Below are 22,291 nucleotides of genomic sequence, written 5' to 3' on the forward strand. Positions count from 1 at the left end.
TATAGTTGGCTTTTGTTGGGAGCAAAAAAGATTTATCAAATATTCGGACCACAACAAGGTTACTTTTCAAAATTTTCTTTAATATGATGAGCGTTTACGTAAACATAAATGAACTTTAAACCTTTCCGAGAAATACGGGATAACGCAATGTCGTTACAGACTGAGGAATTTCATAATTGTCCAATGAGCATATTACTTCCTTCTTGACATCTTCGACTATACTTTGTATATCTTTCCTGAAAAAATATAATGCAAAAACAAAGGTCTTGAAAATAAAAGCGGACAAATTCGATTCTAAATTTGAGCATGTTATGTTGGAAAATGTTATCAGTAAAATAACGCACGATTATAATTGAAGTGCGTACGAACCCGACTTCATAAGCCTGGTATATTTGAAGAGATTTTACAAACACTGCATTGATGCTACTGCTGGTGGAAGTTTCAACATTCTTTATTCATGACTTCTGTGTTCGCTCAGTGTGTCATTGATACGTTCATTTTCTGTATAATTACAGCTTAAATTTATATTTTGTTGAAACACTTAGGTCTAAGATGGCCTTAAAAAAGTTATAGTTTTTTTTTCTTTATTGATGATGTTTAATCAAGTTTGGTCTTTCAAATGTTTTCACCCCGCTAGTGTGTCTCGTGCAGCCGAACCCGAGTTAATTAACTTATAGATTTCCGTTCTCCATTTATACGGGATACCTTATTTTCATTTACCTGTTTTCATTATTTTATTTGGCGGCATTTTGTTAAAGGTTATGGTTGTTTATAGCTTGCTGTTTAGTGTGAGAAAAGGCTCATTGCTGAAGACCGTACTTAGACCTATAATGGTTACATTTTACAAATTTTGACTTGGATGGCGAGTTGTCTCATTGGCACTCATACCACATTTACTTCTATCTATTCTTTAGATCTTTGATGTAATTATGTTGTAAACTGTCTAAAAGTGATTTATACATTAAAATGGAAATAGACGCCTGGGAAAGCTTCTAAAACAATTAATTTCATCATTTGGTGGTCGTTTATTTTAATATGATATAGCTTCTGTTCTGAAAGGGAAATAAAATAAGATTTATGCTATTTTCTCCCTATCATAACTTTCCTTCTTTATCTTTCCGATCCCAATGTTATAGCTTGAAATAACACCTTACTAGTAAAATGAAGAAAACATACTTTTCGTATTTTTCTTCAAGATGCCTCTTCAAAGTATTAAGGAATGATGACGTAGAAGACTTGTATGCAGTAGTTGCAGTTGCAGATGCAATAAAAAAGTCAGGTTCTTCCAATAAATACTGAACTGTTGATCCTATATTAATACACAACAAACAATTGTAACATACCTTATACACACACAAACAAAGCACGTAACATACATTATATATACAAAGCAAAACACCTTAAAAGACATTTTTGACACACAAAAATAAGCTGAAGAAAAAAAATATCGGTTGACAAGTTTTATCTTCAAAATTAGTATATATAAATATCCAGTATTATGTAAGAGAGGGACGAAAGATACCAAAGGGACAGTCAAACTCATAAATCTAAAATAAACTGACAACGCCATGGCTAAAAATGAAAAAGACAAACAGACAAACAATAGTACACATGACACAACATAGAAAACTAAAGATTAAACAACACGAACCCCACCAAAAACTAGGGGTGATCTCAGGTGCTCCGGAAGGGTAAGCAAATCCTGCTCCACATGTGGCATCCGTCGTGTTGCTTATGTGATAACAAATCCGGTAAATAGTCTAATTCGGTAGGTCACATTCATGAAAGGGAAGGGGATTGTAGTTACGACGTAAGGAACATATCCCACATCATTTGTGAAACAGTTATTCCATAACGGTCAACCAACTCGTGATGGCGTCAGTAAAATTTACGAAGGGATGATTTCAACATCCCCATTTGGATCTCTTGGTTTAAAAGCTTCCTTGTGAGCAACAACCCTCTATCAAGAAAATCATTATAGGAAATGCAAGCACGGGAATATCTCAATTGGGAGATATATACCCCGTTTGCAGGTGCTGCTGGAATGTTGCTAATTAGAAATGGAAAGTTCACAATTGGAAAGCTGAAATCATCTCTTTTGTCGTAAAGTTTGGTTTTCAACCGACCCTCATTGTCAATTTCTAGATGTAAGTCAAGATATGAGGCCGACCTAACTGTATCTGTAGTATCCTTTATTTCTAGTTCGATGGGATAGATGCGTTCCACATAGTCACCAAATTTTGAATTATTTAGTGAGAGAACATCATCTATATAGCGGAAAGTAGAGTTAAAGGATATTGCTAACTTCTTATCTTTCTTCTTAGAAGTTCCTGCATGATGTCAAAAGTAGTGGAAAAGGTAGATAAAAAATGTTCAAATCTCTTTTATTCATGTAATTAAACAAATCTATGTATATTCAAACAATCAGGGAAACATGAAACACTTATCTTGCGAGTTCTGATGCAGCGGCAGTTTAAGTGCCTCTTGCTATTCATACATATAATTCTAAAACTTATGAAGAGTTATTACTTACCTGACATCATTGAAGGCGTTCCTAAAAGGAAATATAGTTAAAGATTAAAAAATGAATTAATTTATGAAAATCCCATATCATGCATATACTACCCAAAGGTTGATGTATTACATCAAATAGACAACTAACTTAAGATGTCAAACTACCAGGCATTTTTTTTTAAATTTGAGAACATTCAATTATTTGTTTTTAGAAATATTTATAATATTATTTGAAAATTCAAGATAATTCCTAATTATAGTTTCGTGTGTGTGTGAAGTTTTCTTTGGTTATCAGATACTAATGGCAGTTTTTGTATAATGATGTGATACAAGTACAAGCATAACTCTTTTCTTTTTCCGATATTTTCATTATCATTCTTATTCATTTTCACAACTTACGGTCTGCTAGTGTTGTTATATCAATATATACTGGCATACTTTCTTCGTCTCTGACTTCAGTTTCAATGTCAATAACTTTCCCCTCTACAATCGTTGTCACAGATATATTATACTCTGTGCCTTCCTTTAGATCGTTAAACACAATACACGTATACGTTGTCATCTTCTGACTATACTCTTCGTGTGTTTGATCCCTGATTGACACTTTATAACCCAGAACTGACCGGGACTCAGGTTTTGGTGGTATCCAGTAGACATAGATTTGAGAAGACGATACAGCTTCTACTGAGAGCTTTCTAGGCTGCATAAATTCTGAAAAAAGATGCGAAGGCTTATAAAGATCGTTCAACAGTTGGATTAAAAAGCAGTCTTTTCCACCACTAATTTTTTCCTTTGAAGTAGTCTAGTAAGTTTTAAAAGAAGGTTATATCGTTCGTTTATTTTAATAACTTGCCGGTTTTAACGTAAATATCACCTTACCTTCACAAACTTTAGTTTATGACAAAACTCAGTATTTTATTTAATTGATAAATTATTAATCATTGATAAGTACTTTTCCTTCTTAGACGTCAATATTTCTTTTGTGTGCATCCGTCCTCGTTTGCACACTTGTGACTTAGTGATGTTGATGTTTTAGATTTCAATAAATTAATCTTTTAACGTAATGAGTAAATAATTTTTTTTTCTATATTCTTTCACAGATACAGTGATATTGCTCATCTTGAACAGTAAAATAACAAAAATACCAAATTCGAAATAGAATGTCCGTAGTTAAATGTCAAAATCAAAAGCTCAAACACATCAAACGAATGAATAACAACCGTCGGACTTAGTACAGGCTTTTTCTCATGTAGTAAATAATGGATTAAACCTTGTTTTATAGCTAGATAAACCTCTCACTTGTATAACAGAAGCATACAATTACATTGTCTTGACAACGGTGTGTGAACAAAAAAGACCGTACGGAGATCTATTTTTGCTCTAATCAACATCAGTTGGATCTTAAAATAGTTGTCTTATTGGTAAACATACCACATCTCCATACTTAATATTGTAAGATAATCCTGCATTATGCAGTGCAATGAATTGCCTTTTTATAAAAATTATGATGTATATCTGTAATATTACTAAGTTAATTATACTATTAATTGTGTTGCTACCACTTCTTAGTTTGACCTTTATATTTAGTTTTTCACTTACGTGGTTGAAACGTTGTCAATGTGGCTTTCACTGGCTTTCCAGAATAGCCGTCTTCAAAATCAGCTGAAATTTCCAGGTTATATTCAGTATTAGAATTTAGTTTATCGAATTTGCAGGAATAACTATCGTTTTGTTGATTAAAGGGTACATGTTTTATTTGTGATGTGAAAGTATTGTGTAGTAATAACTTAAAGTCCTTCAACTTCCTTTTGGTAAGTTTTGGTCTTTTCCAAGAAGCTTCTAAAACTGTCTTTGACGTCGATCGAAACTGAACTGCTCTTGGTTGTAACGAGTCTGAAAAAAAATCACAGAACTAAGTGAGTCAATTGCATAAATTTCATGAACAGAAAAGAAATAGAACCATAACCCTAGTAAGAATTATTAAGGGGTTTGCTAAAGTTTTGCTCTTTTTGGAGAATTTTCCTCTAATTTTTAACAAAACAAATATTTCAGTTAAGTATCAAATTATCCTGTAAACATATAGGATATCTATGAAAAAAGACAACCCTGTACTATTCCACTTTATTTAATGCGTATTCTTGCTTTTTTGTGCAGAGTTGATACCGTTTTAATGCAATGTCTACTTGTCATTCTTAAAAAAAAAAAGACAATATGTGATATATCCAGTTTCACACGAACATAAACCTTCCGCTTTAGCGATCTGTACTATAAATCGTTAATGTAAACCATATCCTAATCCAGCCACCAATATGGTTAGCTTACTACATGGAGAAAATAGTAAAAATTCTAAATCGCGTTCAAAAATTTGATCCCATCTGCAAAAACGTAGCCAAGAGATCACAGCTACTGCTAGAATACAGCCGCATGATAAAACAGAAATTGGTCAAAGCCTCAAATGGTCGGGTTGCAATCTGTGTGACTAATCAGTGTATAATGTTTACAATTTAGTTGCATTAAAGAAGGGGAGAACAAATGTTAATATAAATACCAGATGCACCACCTGAATTGAAACTGCAGAAGAAGTTGAAAATTACTTCAATACAAAACTCAGAATCTTACCATCCAATTCTTCGATGACTTGCTCACGTACTTTAAACGCATCAACAAATACAAGTTTAACTTTGCCTTCCCCGATTTCACATTTGTCTTGTTCCTTCTTATCGGCAACACGTAGTGGTTCAAACACTTTATTCAGTAAAACTGGTTTTCCGTCTGTTCCATAAACGTTACCATTATACATGTACCCAGTAACAACACATAAAAAACAGTCAATTTCCTGTTGCTCTAGGCGGGATGAGTATTTTTCGACTGCCTGAATTATTTCTAGTCCAGTTATATTTTCTTCGATCAAAACTTCAAATCCAAAACTTTCTAGTTGTTCTTTAAAGCTGACTTAAAAATGATAAAACTGAGATAACACAGAACTTTTGAATAATCAATTGAAAATGAAAAAAAAAAAATCTACTTGGTAGATGGAATACAATTGGAACATTTAAATAATTCTAGTTTAAAGTCATATATATGTATTAATATCTATATAAAAAAAGATCAAGACAAGTATCAATCCTTTTATGTTTGCTAGTATCCTTCATTTATAAAACAAAATTGAGATGCATGCGCGTACTTAAATACTGGTTATTGAGTGCCAGGCAAGTATATAATTTGCATGGTGCTTTTGCTTGTTGTATTGTAGTAGGTTTTGCATAAAATCTGCTTCATATTTGATACAAAACAAGTCGGTCAGTAGAGTTGCACAATTAGTACCTATTACAATTGTTTATTGTAATATCAAACCACCAAACTCAACAAATATGTAATCCATAATAATTTTGATAATGTATTGTACATATTATTTGTTATTGAAATCAGTTTAATTCTTTACAAAGTAAGATGTTTCATGAGTTTAAACAAGGAATTATATCTGCAATTCATATTTTTGTAGAAAAAGCATTGTTTAAGGAAAAGATGTCGTCGATAGATTAATTCGAGGTTGGGATGGAAGGGGTTAATCGTAGAAAAAAAGTTTTGATAGATTCTAAAAATTATCATATTCATTTCTTTTTTATTATATCAATTTACTTACATATATCTGTTTGAATACCATCTAGATTCGTAAGATGAGACAATTGGAAATTGGAATGGTTTGCTATGATTAACGCAAATCCATTTACTACAACACAAATAGTTCTATGTTATCATTATATTCATTTTTCGAAAATATTTTTATTTACTTGGTCGTTGATCATTACTTATAACATACATTTCAAAAAAATCCCAGTTGATAATTTTTCATTATGAAAAATAATACGTCTAAAACGTTCTATTTTCATGCAACAAAATTAAAACCTCGCCACATTCTGTATGTGCCTGGCCCAAGTCTGTAATTCAGGGATTGCCGTTTGTTGTTGTACGTAAAATTTATCTTTTGTTTTATGTGTAATCAGGCCGTTGTTTTCCACGTTCGATAGTACATTTACAAAATAGTTTGGTGCTACACATTTTTTTATGAGACTAAAATGTTCAAGGTATACTGTACTTAAAAAACAACAAAGTCAGTTCAGAAAAAGATGAATGTTGTTGTTTCCAGCAGTGTTTGTTATATTGTTATTATAATATAATTCGCATACTAGTAATAATTAAAATGCACATGTCATTTTTAATGTAATGTGATGAAACCCGCCGCATTTCTTTTCATAACTTTGATTTATTATAGACAAACGATGTTTTACATACCCGGTCTGAATGTTGTTATTTGGGAACACTCAGTAGTTATTCGATATCCTTCGTTTGCAAGGCCCTCTAATTTCACATCATATGTTGTCCCTGGTTTAAGATCCTCTATTACAAAAGAAGTCAAAGATGCATCTGGGTGTACTACATGGAACACTGTATTTTCATCTGTTTGTTTTCTATAGTGTAAGGTATAGGCCTTCAAATCTGTATAGTCCGCTGGATCCCAGTAAACATCTATTTCAGACGGTGACAATGCATACACTTTGAGACGATCACTTGGAATAACTAGATAAAGATATGACAGTCGATTAACATAATTTAAAAAAGAAATAATTAAGTTAAAGTGCGTTATGTGCTTGTACTATATCAAACATTTTAGTTTAAAAAAATTTTTTTTTATATCGGTACATCTAACTAGTGGCGTCAGTCAGCAGTAAAATTAAAAAACAAATTCTGACAAATTTTTCATTACAATCATTTCATCTTTGCAGTAACTTCAATTCACATGAGAAGCCTTGTTTTTTGTAGGGTTTTTGTTGTTATTTTTTTAGTTTTCTTTGCAGTAATTTGAAAACGTATATGTAAATATTTCTATTTTGTTTGTCGTTGTTTCGTGGGTTGTATTCGATTTATGAATCTGAGTTTCCCTTTGGTTTCTTCAGTCTTATTTTGATTAATTAGATATTTCAGCAATTCTTAACAATAAAGATGTTTTATAAACAATTTTTCATATTGCCGACTTTTTTATTCTGGAGTATAAAACAACTAGTAGTAATATCGGGCATAAAATCGATGAATTAGGGTAAATTAACTGTTTTCCGATAATCCTTCAGTGTTAAAAGTAAAATAACAAACATAAATATCATACCACAGGGTAGGTAATCTGCCGAAACACAAACATTTGACGGCAAAGGGTGTAGAAATTCGTAAATGCAAAGGTACATTTGCATAAATATTTGGCAATACAAATTGACGATGAGGAGATTTAAGAAAATGAAAAACGAAATAACAAGTACTTACTTTTATCCTCTATAGTTTTAACGTTCTCCTTCATAGCTGACACTTGTGTATGTAAATCTTGTATCAAAGATATAACCTGCGCCTTCTGACGAAATTTGGATAGCAACTCCTTCCTGTGTTTAAGCTCTTGCACTTTAGTATGCAACTCTTCTGTATTAAGAGAAGACAAATCCTCTGCTTTTTTTCTTTCCTCTACATATTTACTTGTCTGTTCTATCTTCTCATTTAATTCTTGTAGTTGCATATCAATTTTGGACCGGGCTGAAATATCGGTTGCCATAGGGGCTACACCTTGAATAAAATGAAAAAATAAAACTAACGATATTACAGTTATTACACCCATAATTTTTTACACCACTGGGTCGATGCCACTGCTGGTGGACGTTTCGTCTGGTGTACTAAATCATAATCCTGGTACCTTTGATAACTATTCACACCACTGGGTCGATGCCACTGCTAGTGGACGTTTCGTCCCCGAGAGTTTCAGCAGCCCAGTAGTCAGCACTTCGGTGTTGATCTGAATATCAATCACATGGTCATTTGTATAAATTTCTTGTTAAAAAAATATGAATTTTCGAAAAACTAAGGATTTTCTTATCCCAGGCATAGATTACCTTAGCCGTATTTGGCACAACTTTTGGTAATTTTGGGTCCTCAATGCTCTCTAATTTTGTACTTGTTTGGCTACATAACTATTTTGATCTGAGCGTCACTGATGAGTCTTATGTAGACGAAACGCACGTCTGGCGTACTAAATCATAATCCTGGTACATTTGATATCTATATTCATAATCTGGTACCTTTTTAAAATATCCGACTTTTATATCAATCTCAGTAATGTTTTAGTTACTTTTCTGTAATGAGTTCTGTAGGTAACTTAATGTTCGTTTATACACGAAGGATTCCGACTGTTAATCTATAACCCCAACAGCAATTGTCAAAATACTATTGCCCTATAATAACTTAAGGACAATCGTTTGAATCACATACATTTTCCTTACCATATTTTGCAAGAAAGATTTGTAAATTTGTTAAAATTTGTTATATTTCTGTATTAACACATTATGGAATACATACTGTTGGAAACATTCGGTACGTCATTTGTTCCGAATGAATTAGTTTTTAAATCTTCTTGAACGTTTGTTTGTACTTCTGATTGTAATGATTGGATTTCTTTTATCAGTTGTTTTTGTCTAAGAGCTTTCTTCTGATTTTCAAGTTGTTCTATCTTCAGAATAAGTTCGTCTCTAGTTGTAGTGGCTCCTTTGCTTTGCTTGGTACTTTCGTTAATGGTCACATTCCCTATTGCCCTATTTCTGTCACTCTCTGGAATACGTGCTAATGTATTTGAAGTTGGTTCAACCTTTAGATTAAGCTGATTGTCCTCTTCCTCTTTGTTGTTTCGTTTCTCGGTTGGTGATATTTCTGGTGATATATTTGTTTCAGTCTTCATTGGATTTTCGTCATCATCCTCTTTTGTATGGTCATTAGATGTTGCTTTTTCGTTTTCCATTTTTTAACACTATAAGCAGTATACCTAAAAAGGAGCTTATTAAAGTAGTTTGTAATTATATATTAGTCTTTGTCACACTTTATTGCTGTTTGCTTTGTTTATTTACCCATGTCAAAAAACAAAACAAAAATTGTTTTTATTGAACTATACTTTAACTATGCATTGATTTGAAACGATTCGATTTCGTTTATTGATTGTGTGAGCATACCTTCAGTTAAACAGATTTAGTTTCATACTTAAAATGAAAATATAATATACTAAAAATAGACAAAAATGTGCCAAAGTCATTAAGTTTTTGTACTTTGTTTTAAGATAATGGTTGACATTACTCAAAGGTACCAATGCCAAATAATATAGGGGATTATCCTGGATATCGTCAAAGTTTTTTGTTTAATATGTACCTGGTCATTCGTGATATACTTGTATAAGAAATTTTTGGTATTATTTAACTAAATCACGATATTTGTTCATTGTTTCATCGACGAGTCAGCTGAAAGCAATTTTACCGATCAAATTATAAAAGGAAAGAACCATTTAACATTTTAATAATGATATCCCGTCCCCTGTTTACCCTTCCGGAGCACTTGATATTACCCACAATCTTTGTGGGGGATATTGTGATCAGTTTTGATTTTCTTTGTTGTGTTTATGTACTATTGTTTGACCTTTAATCAGTCAAAGCGTTGTCAATTTATTTTCGACTTACTGGTTTGAATATCTCTTTGGTATCTTTCGCCTCTCTTTGTTTTATAACAAATTTACAATCTTAATCAATTCAAAAAAGGACGGAGTTTACCCCATTTTGTATAATTGAAAGGGACAAATGTCATTTTGAAATTGTAAATTTTAAACAGGGGCATTTCTTAGTTTAAATAATCAAAATTCAAATTTGTCTTTGGAGATATGAGTACTTTAATTCAAACTTAGTGTTAAAAATTCTTTTTTAAAATGCATATTTTTCATAAATGGCACTTTCGTACTATGATTTTTTCCCGTCTGAATCTAACACATCTTTGGCACTCAAATATTCGGCTTTGAGCGTTTCTGATGCATATAAATCTAGACAAGTGCTTCAAACGAATGACATTTATAAAGTGTAGTTTCCATTTTTTTTATGCGACAGCATTGTTGCCCTGAAGATTTGCTAGAAGTTTCAGGTTTCAGACAGTTCAGAAGTTTAACACTGATTATGCGTTATGATGAATTGAAACATGTTATTGCTAAAAACAAAACCTCGAAGTATAAGTACAAACACGGATAAGAAACAAAAATGTGTCCATAGAACACTGATACCCCACTTGCACTATAATTTTCAAATTAAGTTCACAACTCTAATTCGGCATTAAAATTAAAAAAATCATATCATAGGTAACATGTGTACTAAGTTTCAAGTTGATTGGACTTCATCAAAAACTTCCATGAACTTCCTGAAGCGGGACAAAAGGACGAACGGACGGATGAACGAAAACACAGACCGGAAAACATAATGCCCCTAGGTGAGGCATAAAAAGGATAATATGTGAAAGGTAAATAGACGATTCGAAGACAACCACAGTTAAAAAGAACTGACAGAAAAACAAACATTTTCATGTTTTTCATGAAGTTTCAGTTCAATATTGCACGAGCACATGTAAGAATTTAGGATTTCAAGGGTATCTTATTTATACAGATTGTTCATTAATACTATCGTGATATATATATGAATTTTCAGACATCCGGTTACTGTCGTATTGATAATTTGCATGAATGATTTGATATAATGAACTATAAGACTAAGACAACAATCACTAGTGACACAATAAAAATTGTATAACATGAATTGGAATCCAGTATTACTTCAAAATTGTGGATGGTCTGTTTTTAATGATTCCTGTCATTACCTAACGCTCTCTCGAGTGCTATTTACTAGGAAATTTTCGCGTCGTCTTTTATTCGCGATTGTTTGACTGAATTCGAATTAGTTACGCTTTTATACGAAATTATTGTGGTATCTAATGCAAAATTTCCCTTGTTTAGGAGCAGCGCTGTCATTGATGCTCTTCGTTTTAAAATTACCGGACCTTGTTCGGTGGTAATATCAATAACTACGACCTTTTAAACAACGCGACCTAAATATATATTCGAACCTCACATTGCTGACAGATAAAACAAATATCAGAGAGACGATGTAAAATACAATTTTTCCATTTGTAGATTGGAAAGTGACCATTTTAATACTCCGCTTCAGATCAAAGGTGTGTCTATCCTGGTGTTCCGGGGATGTCAGTCCATAAAAATAAAAAAATAACACACCTCTGCATATAATTTGTTTAAACTTCATGGAAATCATAGAAATAAAAAAAATAACAATCATTAACATAGAATTATTTTTAATTCATTTCTTTTCGGCCGCCATTTCTATCTTCTAGTTTCGAAGTTTATTCTGATAACAAGTTGGATTACACGAGTCAATACATGAATATAGAATCATGATTCAAACTTCCGAATTTTCTAGGTAAAAATGAACTTGATACAATTCACAGAAAAGGTATATCATATAGTTATGACTTAAAAATTTAGTTTCCTTCATCTTCATTTTGTTTATCATTAACATGTTCAGCAAGTTTCATCATTTGAGAACCTCCAAGAAATAATGCTGTGTTCAGTGTCGATGATAGTATCGGCATTTCATATCTATCGGATGTATAAATCAGCTCATTTCTTACATCTTGTATTATGGACGTTATGTCAAACCTGAAATATAATGAACAGACAAACATTATGTCAAGTTTTAACACAAAAAGAATTAAAATATATATTTTTAGAAAAAAAAACGGAAACCTACTGCTGACATAACAAACAAGGATTAATACCTCAATGATTATCAATCAACTACCGGTATACGTTCAGATTATCCCGGTTTTTGTTTGGGGTTCGTGTTCCTTAGTATTTAGTTGTCTATTGTGTGTTTTGTGTACTGTTGTTTTCACATTCTTTGTTTTTGTGTTTTGCTATGACATTGTCAATTAGTTTTCAATGCGAGTTTGAATATTTATTTGGTATCTTTTGCCTCATTTTTGCATTCATAATTGAAAACTATATAGTGATTATTTGAATTTTCCATTTATGAATTTCCCAATTCTAAATCTCAACAAAATCCTACTTTTCACACTTAGCATTTTATAATTAGTCAATCATTTAATAAACTAATCATATATACAAGGATTGAAATTTTGTATTTAACCAGACGCTGCGTTTCGTCCTCAAAAGACTCATCAGTGACGCTCGAATCAAAATTTTTTTTTGACAAATCTAGTCGTTTCTTACTGCAGTTTTTTCAAGCTGTTCGGTAAAAGCTATAATACTAGATAGAGGTTGGTTTCGTCATATGATATTGATGTCAATCTCCCAGTGTTCAAAGACTTATTGTCTTAAAGTGTTGTATTCTTGATATTTTATACTAGTAGTTTAACAGGCTATTGCATACGAATCTCAAAGCATCAAATATCACCCTAGTTTTCATTCTCAAATTGAAGCTTAAGTTTCAAATGTTAATTGTTGTCTTAATAGTCTTGGGTCAATAATTGAACACTAAACCCTCGTTTTGGTTGTCGCATCTCTGTATTGTCCTGTGAATTTACGCATTCACTTCGATTCTCTAAAAATGCTTATTGCTTATTGTGATCTCATAACTTAGAAATAAAAGCTAGTAACACTATCGAAAATTCCGGTACTGTAATACAGTGATAAATCATACCTGTTGTGCTTTTTGAGTAGATGTTTTGCGAAACAGCCAAGAAACGATGGGGACTCCTGAGAGACAAATGGACCATTAGCAGTAGCTATCATGAAATGTGGTTCACCCAAAATATGTGTTGTTGACGAGTCTAAAAAGTGGAATGTAATATGTACATTATTATCCGAGAGAGAAGTACACACTGATATTACAGGTTTTGTGTCTTTTTGTCGGTTTTATATTGGTCATGGCATTGACAGTTGTTTTCATCTTCTGAGTTTGATGGATCTTTGATGGTTCCTTTCATATCTTTCGCCTCTCTTTCGTCTCTCTTTATCCGATATTTGTTATAAGAATCTCGATACAACATTTGTATTTGCATTCAATTCTAGAGTTCTACTTATCTACTTGTGATGTATACTTTAAGTGAAACAAATAAAAACATGTTATTGTTCTCATCTTGCTGTTTAAATATGCATTACCTTTTAATCGGTTTCCGTTACCTTTCGTTCATCTTACAAACAATGTGTATACAGATAAATATTTTAAATACTCAAATATATTTGATTGCTTAAGACGTGTAAATTGTGTTTTGATAAACTGCTTATGTAACAGAAAGATCTAGTGTAGCTGTGATTTTGTAGTACTTGTACTTAAAAACACTAAATACTCTTTACCTACTAGCAAGAATATCATTTGAAACAGTAAGTTTAACTTTAAGCTTACCTGCCATTATTATTGGTGTACCTACAAAAAAAAACATGCCTATATATATATATATATATAATCGACATTTTAAAAGTGATGATACTTAATATTAATCTTCAAATTTATAGAAAAATAGTATCCTACTATACTTGGCCTTTTTAAAAAACTTTTTTTGATTGGAGAGTCACTAGTGAGTTTTTTGTAGACGCGCGTCTGGGGTACACATTTTAATTCGTTTTTTTTTCGATGAGCTTATCTTTTATATGACATCAAGTGTTGATGTTTTATACTTACAGTTTTCTAATGCGTGTTTCATTTCCACATAACATAACTTTCTAAATTTATACAACTATTTTCAATTAGTGATTAGCTTTATTTTGTAATAAGAGGGAAACATTCAAAAGTTGCAACAACTGATGCTTAAAACAAATAGATAGATAAACCCACCATCTTTTGGTGTTGTTATCGACACTTCAGCTGGATCACTATATTCAACATTGTTTTTGTCCCTCTTTACTGAAGAGATTTTGATCGTATACATAGTATTTTGTTTCAAATTATCAAATACATGACATGGATAGGATACAGTTGTTCCTTCGAATTCTTCCTGGTCTATTGGTTTGTATGATATATGATACAATAGATTGTCAGAGTTATCTGTGGATGATTGTTTCCAAAAGGCATAGATCTGTGATTGAGAAATCAACTCAAGTCCAAATGCAATAGGACAATTAGATTCTGGAAAAAAAAGAAGTATATCAGAGATAATACTAGTAAATAAAAAACCTTTACTTTATGAGTCCTGCTTTTTTATTTTGTTTGCTTCAACCTTCATCAAATACGCGAATGCTTAAGCAACATACTTTCTCCGTATTAATAATTCATATTCGAAAAGTTATCTGGCTTTTATTTTTGTAACATTTACCTTTATTACTCGTTTTAATTATTCCATTGACTGCTTGGCCATTATGTTCTGGATATGATGCAAACACTTCAAATTTATATTCTGTATTACTTTTCAGTTTACCGAGTTCACATATATAAGATTCTTTTGTATGTTCTGCATTTATATACTTCATTTTTGTCTTTTCTCCATCATTTAAAGCAACTACGAATCGACTGACTTGTAACTCTGAGAGTTTTGGGTGTTGGAATGAAAACTCAACACTAGTTGGATCGATGTATCGAACTTTAACATTTCTTGGTTGGTTTGAGTCTGTAAGATAGTTTTCAAATCATTAAAAATAACAACATTTCCATAAAACAATGCCACTGCACCTAACAGTCATAAGGGTAATACCTCAAGTATGCAGCAATAAAGCTACAAAAAAAAATTGCAGGCTCTGAAGCAGTAATTACTTTAAACATGTATTTTGATTTATCTATTTAAATTCTTTATCATCATTACATTAGGAAAAAACGTATATCATTCATATATCTTCATTTTCAATATATTGCACCGAAAATAAGTGCTACTTATATTTGTAGAAAATAATTTAACATTTCAAACATGGAAACTGGCTGTAGATGATTTTTAACAGTCTTGAGTATGTAATTTTACAACTTTTTGCGATTGGATTCTTTTATAAAGGCAAGAGTAGTATACCGCTGTTCAAAAGTCATAACTCGATTGAGAGAAAAACAAATTCGGTTTACAAACTAAAACCGTGGGAAACACATAAACTATAAGAGGAAAACAAGGAAACAACAGAACACTGAAATGCAACCAAAAGCAAACACCATTGCAACATACATATATAACTGTTTCAGCTTCGAACTCAATATAAAGGATACCACATATACATTTCAGCTTCATATATTGACTTACATCTAGAAATTAAAAATAAAAATCGGATAAGAACAAAACTTTGCTAACAAAAGAAACAATTTCATAGCTGCGAGTGTATATGGAGTAAATGTCCCCTAGTTAATACGATAGTTTATAGCTTGCGTTTCCCATCATGTTTTCCTTGGAATAGGGTTGCTGCTTACAAAGAGATATTTTAAACAGGAATACCAAGTGGTAAGGTTGGTAAAGTTCCCTTCGAAATTTTATTAACGCTACCACGAGTTGTTTTACCGTTATCCATATCCGGATAACCAACCCCGGTATTTGTTGGTGTGTTATAATAAGTGTTTTTTTCAGTCTTGAATTTTCTGTGTAGTGTCTGGTAGATTGTTGCTTGTTTTTTCGTCGTCTTCTTTTTTTTGTCATGGCGTAGCAAGTATGTTTTCGACTTTTTAGTTTAGATATCTCTGGTATCTTCCGCGTTTCGTTTCCGGAAATATGTTTTCTGAATAACCTTCATTACTAAAGTGTGACATTACAAAAATCTAAAATTACATAAAACAGTTGTAAGCATACATATAAAAATGTCGACACAGAACAGTCAGATCCTTCTTACTTCAGCTTTGAGTAGAGTTTATTGAGAAATGAGCATTGCACGTTTTACTTTTATTTACAATCTATATTAATTGTATGTACTAGGATAAATACCATCAAGTTCCTGTATTGTTTCTTCCTTAATTTTGGCAGTATCTATCAACACAATTCTTTGTTTTCCTTGGGCATCCGTGGAATCAGTGTTAATATCATATTTCAAACAATCTATTAATCTGCTTATTAGTACACCTCCATCAATCCCAAATATGTACCCATGGTATTTGTAGCTGGCTAGTACCAGAATAAAGCAGTCTATTCCAATTCGGTCCAACCATTCTCTGTGACTTTGGATCGACTCAATCATTTTTGCACCTGTTAAATTTTCCTCTAACTTGACTTCAAAATGTAAATTTTTAAAGGTTGATTTCAATGACTCTGTAACAGATTAAGATAGAAAGTAGTATACTTTAATTAGAATAAAGTTATATACTTAGAAGATATTTTTTGCTTAGAATATTAGAAGAAATTTAAAGGTATCAGTGAATGGACTACAAAGAGAACAATAGTAGTCATTGTATTTTTTCATTGGAACAATTGAACTGACGGAAGTTAAAATACCTTGACCTAGAGGAGATGACTCTGTGAAGGAGTCTCATTTGAGTCCAATTGATGTAAAACAAGCAAATCGTCGCATCTTTGATTACAAAATCTAAAACTCCTGTTGTGCTTTATCAAAAATATGAATGTGTCCATAGTACATGGATGCCCCACTCGCACTATCATTTTCTATCTTCAGTGGACCGTGAAATTGGGGTAAAAAAAATGATTTTTACAGTCTAATTTTACATTAAATTAGTAAGGGCATATCATAGGGAACATGTGTACTAAGTTTCAAGTTGATTGGACTCCAACGTCGTCAAAACCCACCTTGACCAAAAAAACATTAAACTAAAACGTGACAGACGGAAAACCAGACGAACGGACGGACGAACGGACGCACATACCATAAAACATGATGCCCTCTACTACCGTAGGTTGGGCATTAAAAAACATCAACTTCTTCGAGACTTCGATTGCACTGTAACTTTTAAAGTCATTTTCAAAATGAGATCATTCTAAATGAATATTGTATGTAGTGATATATTAAAGCAATTTTCAATAACTGATATCATTCTAAAATGATATGTTGTTTAGACTTATTACTGTTTTACGCTGTCATAAAAATTATAAGATATCGATAGCATGCGCTTTTTTCTCATCAGCCTTGTTCTAAGTTGCTGGATTATTTAATGCCTTAAAACGCATAAAATGGACAATGGTTATATGTAAATGTGCAAAAGTTTCGAAATATAGAAAAATGTAACGTTTCACATATGACAGGTTATCAATATATGAGATCGTCAAATATCTCTAGTTCAAATTTTCTCCTGGACCTTCCTGTATGGTATTTGTTCCTACTGAAAAGAGGGACGAAAGATACCAAAGGGACAGTCAAGCTCATAAATCTAAAACAAACTGACAACGCCATGGCTAAAAATGAAAAAGACAAACAGAAAAACAATAGTAAACATGACACAACATAGAAAACTAAAGAATAAACAACACGAACCCCACCAAAAACTAGGGGTGATCTCAGGTACATGCTCCGGAAGGGTAAGCAGATCCTGCTCCACATGTAGCACCCGTCGTGTTGCTTATGTGATTACAAAATTTTAATCCGGTAAATAGTCTAATTTGGTAGGTCACATTCATGAAAGGGAAGGGAATTGTAGTTACGACGTAAGGAACATATCCGATATCATTTGTCAAACGGTTATTCCAAAACGGTCAACCAACTCGTGATGGCGTCCGTAAAATTTACGAAGGGATGATTTCAATTAACTTCACCATTTGGAACTCTTGGTTTAATAGCTTCCTTGTGAGCAGCAACCCTCTATCAAGAAAATCATGATAGGAAATGCAAGCACGGGAATATCGTATCAATTGGGAGATATATACCCCGTATGCAGGTGCGGCTGGAATGTTGCTACTTAGAAATGGAAAGTTCACAATTGGAAAGCTGAAATCATCTCTTTTGTCGTAAAGTTTTGTTTTCAACCGACCCTCATTGTCAATTTCTAGATGTAAGTCAAGATATGAAGCCGACTTAACTGTATCTGTAGTATTCTTTATCTCTAGTTCGATGGGATAGATGCGTTCCACATAGTCACCAAATTTTGAATTGTTTAGTGAAAGAACATCATCTATATAGCGGAAAGTAGAGTTAAAGGATATTGCTAACTTCTTATCTTTCTTCCTAAGAAGTTCCTGCATGAAATCAGCCTCATAATAATAAAGAAACAAGTCGGCAAGTAGAGGGGCACAGTTTGTTCCCATTGGAATGCCGACAGTCTGTTGAAAAACACGTCCTCCGAACGTAACAAATATGTTGTCAATCAATAAATCAAGCATCTTGATAGTATCAGTTTCAGAGAATTTTTTGTTTGAATCGAAAGTTATGTAGCAATGCATGTGCTGTTAATATGTTGCATGCCTATAATCATTTATTAGAGTATACTCATTATATTAATTCTGTGTAATTATGCAATTGGGTACTATATAGGAGTAAGAACTTACCAACATGTGATAGTGTTCCTTCTATATTAGACAACGCTTTAAGCTGGAAATCTTGGTAATTCGCCAAGATAAGAACAAATCCCGAGACTAAAATATATAATTTATAATGACAATCTAACAAAATACAATATGTATATCAAAAAGTGACTTATATCATCAAAGAGTACAGGGTGTAAATATTAAAATTGTGCATGAAGATACAGTAAAAAAATATGAAGAATTGGATAAAACGTTTGATTAATTTAGTACAACTTGATAAATGGCATTTAATATTTTATTGAATACTTGTTAACCTGATTTGAACGTTGTCACTTCAACAGTATCTGTTTTAATTTCTGATTTGTCTGAACCTTCTGCTTCCATCCTAATGTGATATGTCGTATTTCTTTCGAGTTTCGATATAATACAGGAATCGACAGTTCCGTTTAGAGTTACTGACACATACGCATTATCATCTTCCGTAACAGGTTTATGGAACACTGTGTAAGATTCAACTTCGCCAAACTGTAAATTATCCCATCGTACCTCTATTTCAGTTGGAGATAAAGCATAAACTGCCACTGCATCTCTTGCTAGGACTGCAAAACATTGAATTTTCACAAATGAGTTAATTATTTAGATTGGAATAAAAAAAAATATTATATAATACCCCAATCGCATTGAAATGCAGACCTTTTGCAAACGTTTCTCATACAAGAGTCTAAACCCACCCTCAAAACATTAAGTTTGAATTTTTTATGCCAAGTAGTATCGTTTCGGCCTGCAAATGTGTAAATGTATATTTCAGAAAAACAAATTTCTAAGATACTGAAAAGTCTGTCTGTCTTTACAGTGTTGTTAATTCCTTTAAAGATAGTCAATAAGTTATCTACTAAAAATGGGTACTTTCAAGCATTTATGTCATAAAGAATATATGTTTTTCGTCCTATCATTTTTGTGTCGATTACACAACGGTACTAATATAAGATGGTATTATACGAAGATGTTGTTATTAAATTGTGTTGACAAATATTTTGGCTAAGCAAATAGCCTTCGTCAGTGTCGATTATTATAAATATATATATATACAACTCGTCTAAACAGCAACCCAACAACGTTAGATCTGTAAATTTGCTTTCGCAAATTTTTGTTCTTCCCTCGTCGGGATATATACATATATATATCTTAATATTAAACTTACGTATTTGTTAGTATATTCTTACTTCTAGTTTCTTTGAAGTCAGTGTCAGTTTGAAGTCGTTGTATGTCATTCTGAAGAGCCTCGATCTCTTCCAGCAATTTTTTATTTGAAAAATCATCTTTTTGTATCTTTAGCGCTTCTAGTCTTTCAGATAATTCATCGATGGTCAACTCGTCTATTAGTTCTTGGTTTGTTAAATCTGTCTCGCTTATATGTTCATCGTCTAGACTTTTGGTGCCGTGACCAGGAGAAATTAAAAGAAACAGACGAGTATCATTTTTATTATTCAGGAGATATGTTTTTTTCAATCTTTTCAAAAACTTCTAATCACGAAAGTAATTGTGTTATATAACAAAATGAAAATGTGAATGTTTCAGAGTAAATGGTTCTTTATTTTCAAATGTATCATCAGTTAGAATACCGTTTCACATTGTGGTTATTCGAAACCATTACAATACCAAGAATGATTCTGTTTATCGAAATATCTATATAAATTAAGCATATTTGAGATTATTTTTTGTTTTTATATTCTAAATTCACGGTATTAAATGCTTACTTAATACTCTCTTCTTTTGCTTTTCATGGATCTTTATCTCATTTTGAAGTTTATTTATTTCTTTAAGTAATTGCTGCTGTGATAAAAGTTCTTTTTCTTGTTCCAGCTTTTGTAGTGTTTTCAGTAACTCATCATCTGTAAAATTCTCCAGTTCACTAACGTCAATCGTGTCTGACGTCTCCTCTTTTGTGATAGTATTCATTATCGGCGTAGACATTATTTTTCATCTGAGAAAATCTGAAAAATGTTACCGTATTTTTTTTTTTTTGCTTTTAAAATACAAGTCAATTACTTCGTAAAATTTATCGTATTCCGTGTCGTGCTTTTTAACAAAACTGTTTCTAAAGAAGATTGCAGTTAACTAACATATCGTACATAATGATGTGTTTGTTACTGTTACGATATTAACTTTCACTGATGTTACATATATGCCCAATGTGAAACCTTGACAGTTCTTTGCACCTAAATAATGAAATTTTACCTGTTTTTAACATTATAGATTTTCGTTACCTGTTTTTGATAGTATACACTTCCGTTCGACATGTTGTTTAAACAATAAAAGTATTGTTGAGTCGCTGAATTAAATGTTCCAAATGATTGCATGCAACTATATATTTAGCATATTATAACTATATAATACTGAAATTATAATTACCTTTAAAAAATATTGAAACAAGCAGAGTGAAGAAAAACTATCATATTTTAAAAATGTATGTCTAGATTTATTTTAGTCCCTCAATTTTTTACATTATATTTTTTCAGTTGGTTTTGTTGTTTTTTATGGATGTATATATTCAGCTTAGATTAAAATTGAACAAAAATCGACTTCAGCTGTTGATAAGTAATGAATTTGAATTGTTTAATCAAAACCCATTTGTTTTTCCACTTTTACTGTTTGTTTTATTTATTCTGACCTAGTGGTCCTTAAAGTATAAAAGCCTCCTTTTCGTAATTTTATATATTTTGTATTCCAAATTTTATATAATGGTAGTGTCCAGTGTGTGCACCACTTATTGCAGACCTGTTTCTGTATTGTTGTGAGTTAAAATTTATTTATTAAAATCAGCAAAGACCCATCGAAACTACGTCTGATACAAAAATTAAATGATACTTTTAGATATTTGGATTATATATTTGTTCTCAATAATGACGAGATTTATCCTGTAGAACTAACTTTAAATGAAAATAGTGCTAACAATGTACACTGCCCTTTCCTGGATCTTGATATCTATATCATTAACGAGAAGCTTAAAACCAAAATGTATGATAAAAGTGAATGATTTTTCATTTCCTATTGTTAATTTGTGCCGAAATTTAGTCTCATTTTCAAAAATAATCATATTTGTTATAAAAATATAATTTAACGGCATATTTCTTCCATTTCAACCATCCTTTGAAGTTTTTACACCTCAAAATCATAAAACGGCGAATATGAGCGCCCCACTCTAACAGAAATTGATATGTACATGAATTTTCCTATATATTTGTTTCCCCAATTTCACATTCAAAGAGTTTTTTTTTATGGCACGATTGCAGCAAATATATTTGCGATCGTGACTTCAAAGCACCATATTTGATTGAATTATAAAACTTTGTCTTTAAAAGATGTTGCAGTAGCTCAAACAAAATACCCCCCGCCCCGGATAATTTGACTACATTTTAATTCACGATATTCGTCAGAACATATACAACCCTTTCTCTTTTTAAATGTTTAGTATCCACTTGCCTAGATACAACAATATGTTTAGTATTAGTTTTTCAACCAAATTCAAACGATGAATCATGTCGTACGA

The 22,291-nt window shown here is 31.9% G+C and overlaps 1 protein-coding gene across 1 annotated transcript; it reads right to left on the reverse strand.

Moving 5' to 3' along the window:
* Window positions 1-13: 13 nt before the first annotated feature.
* Window positions 14-22,284, reverse strand: LOC139513155 (protein sidekick-1-like). Its single transcript, XM_071301431.1, has 12 exons — window positions 22,225-22,284; window positions 20,499-20,735; window positions 8,905-9,364; window positions 7,828-8,118; window positions 6,808-7,092; window positions 6,158-6,244; window positions 5,134-5,466; window positions 4,114-4,407; window positions 2,914-3,225; window positions 2,534-2,554; window positions 1,177-1,309; window positions 14-236 (listed from the first exon to the last, which is right to left on the reverse strand). The coding sequence occupies exons 3-12, from the start codon at window positions 9,338-9,340 to the stop codon at window positions 116-118; spliced, it is 2,313 nt and encodes a 770-aa protein (XP_071157532.1). The 5' UTR covers window positions 9,341-9,364; window positions 20,499-20,735; window positions 22,225-22,284; the 3' UTR covers window positions 14-115.
* Between the last annotated feature and the right edge of the window lie 7 nt (window positions 22,285-22,291).

Source organism: Mytilus edulis, chromosome 2 (genome assembly GCF_963676685.1).
Source record: "Mytilus edulis chromosome 2, xbMytEdul2.2, whole genome shotgun sequence".
Lineage (NCBI taxonomy): Eukaryota > Metazoa > Mollusca > Bivalvia > Mytilida > Mytilidae > Mytilus > Mytilus edulis.

Bases quoted from the DNA above. Each gene is read 5' to 3' on its own strand.
- LOC139513155 (XM_071301431.1), bottom strand. From the start codon at position 9,340: ATGGAAAACGAAAAAGCAACATCTAATGACCATACAAAAGAGGATGAT. The intron at 4,408-5,133 runs GTAAGATTCTGA...ATTTTTTTTCAG, and splicing joins AGTCATCGAAGAATTGGATG to ACTCGTTACAACCAAGAGCA. The intron at 1,310-2,533 runs GTAAGTAATAAC...GTATTAATATAG, and splicing joins AACGCCTTCAATGATGTCAG to GATCAACAGTTCAGTATTTA.